Raw genomic sequence first — 5,802 nt, 5'->3', positions numbered from 1 at the left:
TATAAATATATTTTATGATTTGAGTTTGACCTACATGTAATTTAAATTTAATTTGTTGGAATAGATTTTAAAAGATTACTGTTTTTATTTTTCAAGCACAGAAGTTATACATACACTACATTAACTTGTTTTTGTTCTTAATGTTGTCACTGTGACCGTCATTTCATCAAAAAATGTACTTTTATCTTCTTTTTATTTCAAGTACCAATAAGCTAGAAAAAAACAATAGGAGTTTTATAACTTTAATTGGACAATATTTGATATCAATTATCTGTAGGTTAAAAACACGTTTTTATTAAAAGGGCACTTGTTTGGGATGCATGTATCGTAAAAGGAATTAAGAGACCAGAGGCAAAATTACATGATTGACGCCCCTATAAATCCTGCGAATATATATATATATATATATATATATATATATATATATATATATATATATATAAAATATATGGTTGGATTTATATTTCCTCCATTTCATTTATTTATTTTCTACAAAATGATATACAGACAAAAACATTTGTCATAAGGGCCTTAAAAAGGTCTTAAACCGATAGAGTGTAGGATAATGTGTTATGCCATAGCCTGGCATGTATCTTTATCCCATGCCAATTATTAACATAACAATGTTATCACTGTTAAGTAAAGATAATAATAATTACATATTTATCACAGAAAAATATTATGAATGTCCTTTCTTTAACTAACTCTCAAATATGTCACTTCTTCGACCAATAGAAATGTTCACATTCCATAAGCGAAAACTTGTGGTTTCAGCATGTATATATTCACTAAAAACAACATTTTGTCATAAGATCACATTTCTTAACCTTTCCCTTTTTATAGTTTATTATCTGTTCACTGTACGCGTTCAATACATTGATTCATTGCACATTTTTTTTCCCCAGCATGAACTCATACATTGTGGTTGTACTGCTGTGCTGTAGCTATTCCTCGCTAGTAATTGCCGAAACCAATGACAGAAATGGAATCAGAATTCCCCATTGGACAGAAGGTAGGAAATGGTAGCAATGAAAGATTCTCTGTTCTTAAAGCAATTTTTTTTTATTTTGATGTTTATTCTTGAAGTCCTTATATATCTAAACTGGATTTGTACATATATAAACCAAAAGCCGCAATAGGTACAGTGTACTTATTTGCTTAATTTTCATTCGTAAGACTAAAAGTTTTTTTTTTAAATTTTGTTTGTTTGTTTGTATTTAAACTTTTCAATTGATAATTGCAGTTTTTATTTAAATAAAAATATTCTTTTCCTTATATGTGATGACAATTTTTTAACAGTATATGGAGCTTATAAGTAAAACTCAAACGAACTTAGTTAAAATTAAATTGAAATATAATTCCCTAGCAGCGGTTTATTATAATCGTCTTTAAATAACTGCTTTTCAATCATAGGTCCAGTAATATGTTGTTTTTTTCTTCTATATTCTCCAGTGTGTCCATTAGCTGCACATCCAGATCCTAACCGCTTTATTCAGTATAAACCTGACAGAGAACCAGTGGAGAAGAAGTGCGATGAAGGGTTAATCTTCAGTTACGAACAGTGTTCGTGTATTTGGGGCCCTCCTCCAGGTAAAGTGATCCCTGATCGTCTTATTAATGGCAAACTCTCAACTTATCCTGGTACATGCATTCTCGAGTTAAGGTAAATGTCTTTAAATGATTTGAGTAGCATGTTTCAATGGAAACTGATTATGAAATATTGATAATTGGTTTGAAGTCTTTGCAAGATTTACGATGGCCCCTTGGGCAGGGCTAAGAATTTACATACGAATATTTATAACGAAATTTTGAAAAACAATCTTTTCAAAAAAGCAGGACCCCAAATTAGATAAATCAATACATGTATTTATTGATCCCAATTTAGTGTAATTTTTACTTTGTATAAATAATGGTTTTTTTTCCTAATATTATGGCGATATAAGATATCAATCTTTTAAAAATAATCGAGCTTGAAAAATAAATGAAAAAGTTCAACCGAAAAAAAAGATTTCTGTAGAAAAAATGGAATTTGACTTTTGTTCGAATCAAGCTCCCTGGGTCTAAGAAAAAGTTTTTAATAGAATATGTTAACCTGCCTTGAAAGCTAGTCTTGATCTATTATGTAATTTTTAAAGGATGCAAAAAAGCGGCCCTCATAGCTCGATATTACCTACAATGTACAGGTACTTGTCAGGATGTTATAAGTGGTCTTCAAAGTTTGTAATTATATGTACCTTCTTAATACTTTTCAGGATATTGGACGCGGGCCTCATGGCTTGATTTTACGCACTATGTTCCTTTCAGGATGTGATAAGCGGCCCTCAAAGCTTAGTTTTTTCCTACTATGTACTTTTCAGGATATAAACGGCCCTCAGAGCTTGGTATTACGTACTATGTACTTTTCAGGTTGTGGTAAGCGGCCCTCAAAACTTGGTATTACGTACTAAGTACTTTCCAGGTTGTGATAAGCGGCCCTCAAAACTTGGTACATTGTATTATGTACTATGTACTTTTCAGGTTGTGATAAGTGACCTTCAAAGCTTGGTTTTACGCTCTAAATACTTTTCAGGTTATGATAAGTGGCCTGGTTCTACGTACTATGTACTTTTCAGGTTGTGATAAGCGGCCCTCAAAGCTTGGTATTACCTATTACGAGCAGAACTCAAACAACTACTGGTTAACTATGGTGTGTGCAATGGGGACGGCATTCAGTCCTTCTACATGTGATTGTTCTGTCCATCTTAGAATAAATCATGTCAACAATAATCCATTTGGGCAGCCAGTAAGTAGCCGATAAAAAATACTTGTAGACTATAATTTTTGCATTCCATTAAATGTAATGACTTTCTTAAATGAGTTTTTTTTTTACACAACTGCTTCATTTTATTAAATTGGCAAAGAATTTTCAAGGACTGCAGTTTATTTTTGATATTTTCTATTTGCTGTCTTAACAAAACATATGTGCCAATAAGAATTTTTTCTGACTTTTCTCGGAACTTAAGTTGCTGGGTTTTTTTTAATATTGACTAAGCGTGCAACAATTTGATTTGCAAAGTGTCTTTTTACTGTTCTTTAAAAAGTCAAACATTTGGTCTGTTACTTAGCGGAATGTATATATATTTTTTCTTCACCTTAGTTATGATGTTCCAAAAATCTTCACATCTCAAACCTCTGACATCATAAGAAAACAACAAATCGCTTTAATTAAAATATACACATCTTTGTTAACAGGAAAATACAAGAATATTAGCAGGAATTCGTTTTCAGAAATAAAACGTAATAAAATGAAGGCATTTACAAACCTGTTTCAAAACCATTGCCGTCCAACAAGGATCATTCCTTCGAGCAATATCAAAGTCTTCTGACAATGATTTTTTATACTTAAAGTTTATTAAATAATGAATTAGACTGGTGTGCATTTTGATAAATTATATATTCAAAACTTTGAAGATATGATGATAGAACAAACAGTTTACATCGCAAAAGGCAAGGTTTCGGATCAGATAACCTTTACGTTACCAGCCTATAATGAAGCTTGTACATGTATGAAGCTTGATTTACCATTGACTTTGAACCATTAAACGTATAGTCACTTATTTTTAATTACAGATAATGGCCATTTTTACGATGCATATGAATATGCAGTTCTTTGAATATTATTCTTAATATACTACTTCATTAAGCAAATTGATCAGCGATTTCCACGGCCAAGAATATGTCCCAATTCATTGTTTTTTGAGAAGGCAGTTCAGGACTGATAACACAATTTCCAACTATCGAAATGTAAATACTTTGCAGTCCCTCCATATTTTTTTAAGTTATGATGTCTTCTTTTCAAAATTCGTCTACAATTAACTTTTTTTTTTTTTTTTTTTTTTTTTTTTTTTTTTTTTTGCAATAAGAATTTTATCTTTTCATGTTTTTTCTTGTATTCCCAAAGAATAGTGCAACCTAATGATAGCATTCTTTAGCATGAACACTGATGTAGGTCTGTTGGCTTACACATTTTGCGAACATTTGCTTACTGATTTATTGAATTACAGAACTTATTTTAAACTTGAAATGATAGTGAAATCAATATACCACAAATAATGACGTAACGTGATTTTTTTTCTTTTTTCAGACAACGAGATAGAGCCAATTTGATTTCAATTAAGGACACGTTCATAGGATAAATGTTCAATTATTGATTGTTAGTGGATTTTAGTCACAACAGATAGCTTTTAGTCCAAAATGACACTGTTGGTGAAAGAGTATGTCTATCTTACTTTTTATGATTTATTATAATCATTGTATTGTATCTGCTTCACATGCTTGTATTCATCAATCAAATTCTAGCCCATTTTGAAAAAAATGGATAATCTGAGTATTTCTCTCAAATAAAATATAAAAAATAGCTCGTGTATTTCATCAAGACATTTTATGTAGTTTATATCATGTTTGTTTATATGGTGTTATATATCTTTTCGACGTCCGACGTCCAGGGACTTCGTGAGCCTCACAGCCGTAACGTAACAAAACGGATATAAATTGTGTGTTCATATACCCAAGGCTGATTTCATGGAGGACTAAATGTAAATGAAAGGGATATAAAGGCTCTTTTTTACACTTACAACGTAGACACGAGTACTATTTCAAATTCTACTTTATTCTGAGCACTCCATATAAATTTCTCATATATTTATGCGTTGATATGATGGAGTTGTTCTAAAGTCTGTAGAATTTTTTTAAATGATTACATTAGGTATGCTGCAGTTTGGAAATGTGAAGTCATGAAAACGACTCTATCTTATTCTCAAGTATTTATCCCATGTCAACTATTGTTATATAGCATTACAGTTTATGACAAGTTAAAAAAACCGCTGTACATAACACATTTAAGTGAAAATATGATTGTTTAAAAAAAAAAATGACGTATTCTTGCATAATTTTCTTTCTAATATATAGATGTACAAGTACAAGGGTTGACACAACTGCTGTAACATCTTTAAAAATCAAACGTCTTCAACAAAATTTGAACTACAAATACACCTATCTTTTTTTTTTTTATTTTTGCCTTAAAATTTCATTTAATTATGTAAAGTACTTTATGAAATATCAAGATAAACACAACGTTAGGTTTTGTCTATCGCCACACGGCAAGAATGTTACCGATGCATTACTTTACTTTTTTGGCACTCATTTTCAGTTCATCCGAAAATCTTTCAAACCTCTAACATGCTTCTTCTTAATAATCTGTTTGTTTTAAACCACCTTGTTTTGAGTTTTGGTATTTTAATTATTTGAATTTGTCCAAATTTTACTTTTACTTTCATTTCTTATATATTTACAATTGCAAATGTCTGCCAAATATAACACTATCTAAGCATGGTGTATTTAATTGTGTAATATCAGATTCGTCACGTGTCCTTAAATTCATTGTTCCGTCATAAACGATTTACGTAATTTCACAGTCATGTCATAAGTGGTAGACGATTTCAATGTGATTACATTCAATTTATACCGTTAGGTTTTGAAAAATTAAACATTTTATGAGTTTAAAGCTCTAGTACTTAATGTACGTCATAAATCAGTCTCATATGTAAATATAAGTATTTTGGTGTCAGTTTAAAACTTTTATCGGGATTTAAATACAATTGGCACGTGGTCAAATCTACCAAAAAACCCTTCGTTTAAAAATGAAAACTCATTTCTTAAGTACCATCAGAGTTAGAGCGACTACACGAAAAAATATGTTATGGTTCCAGCAGACAAGGCTGGTAACAGTATCGTCTTTGTTTTAAGTTTCATCATTATAATTGT

At 30.6% G+C, this 5,802-nt stretch overlaps 1 protein-coding gene across 1 annotated transcript; it reads left to right on the top strand.

Annotated features, from left to right (window-relative positions):
- The first annotated feature begins 906 nt into the window (after positions 1-906).
- On the top strand, positions 907-4,200 carry LOC133188991 (uncharacterized). Its single transcript, XM_061324445.1, has 4 exons — positions 907-1,012; positions 1,453-1,590; positions 2,613-2,782; positions 4,124-4,200. Exons 1-4 carry the CDS (start codon positions 907-909, stop codon positions 4,133-4,135), a joined length of 426 nt encoding a protein of 141 aa, XP_061180429.1. The 3' UTR covers positions 4,136-4,200.
- Positions 4,201-5,802: the final 1,602 nt, after the last annotated feature.

This window comes from Saccostrea echinata, unplaced genomic scaffold (genome assembly GCF_033153115.1).
Source record: "Saccostrea echinata isolate AGI-Se365-2 ecotype Australia unplaced genomic scaffold, CSIRO_AGI_Sech_v1 ptg000016l, whole genome shotgun sequence".
Taxonomy (NCBI): Eukaryota; Metazoa; Mollusca; class Bivalvia; order Ostreida; family Ostreidae; genus Saccostrea; species Saccostrea echinata.
Note: the sequence above shows the minus strand (reverse complement) of the source record. Positions and strands in the feature narration are given on the sequence as shown.

Coding starts and splice junctions, on each gene's coding strand:
- LOC133188991 (XM_061324445.1), top strand. CDS start 907: ATGAACTCATACATTGTGGTTGTACTGCTGTGCTGTAGCTATTCCTCG. Junction 1,013..1,452: donor AATTCCCCATTGGACAGAAG/GTAGGAAATGGT, acceptor TATATTCTCCAG/TGTGTCCATTAGCTGCACAT. Junction 1,591..2,612: donor TATTTGGGGCCCTCCTCCAG/GTAAAGTGATCC, acceptor TGTACTTTTCAG/GTTGTGATAAGCGGCCCTCA.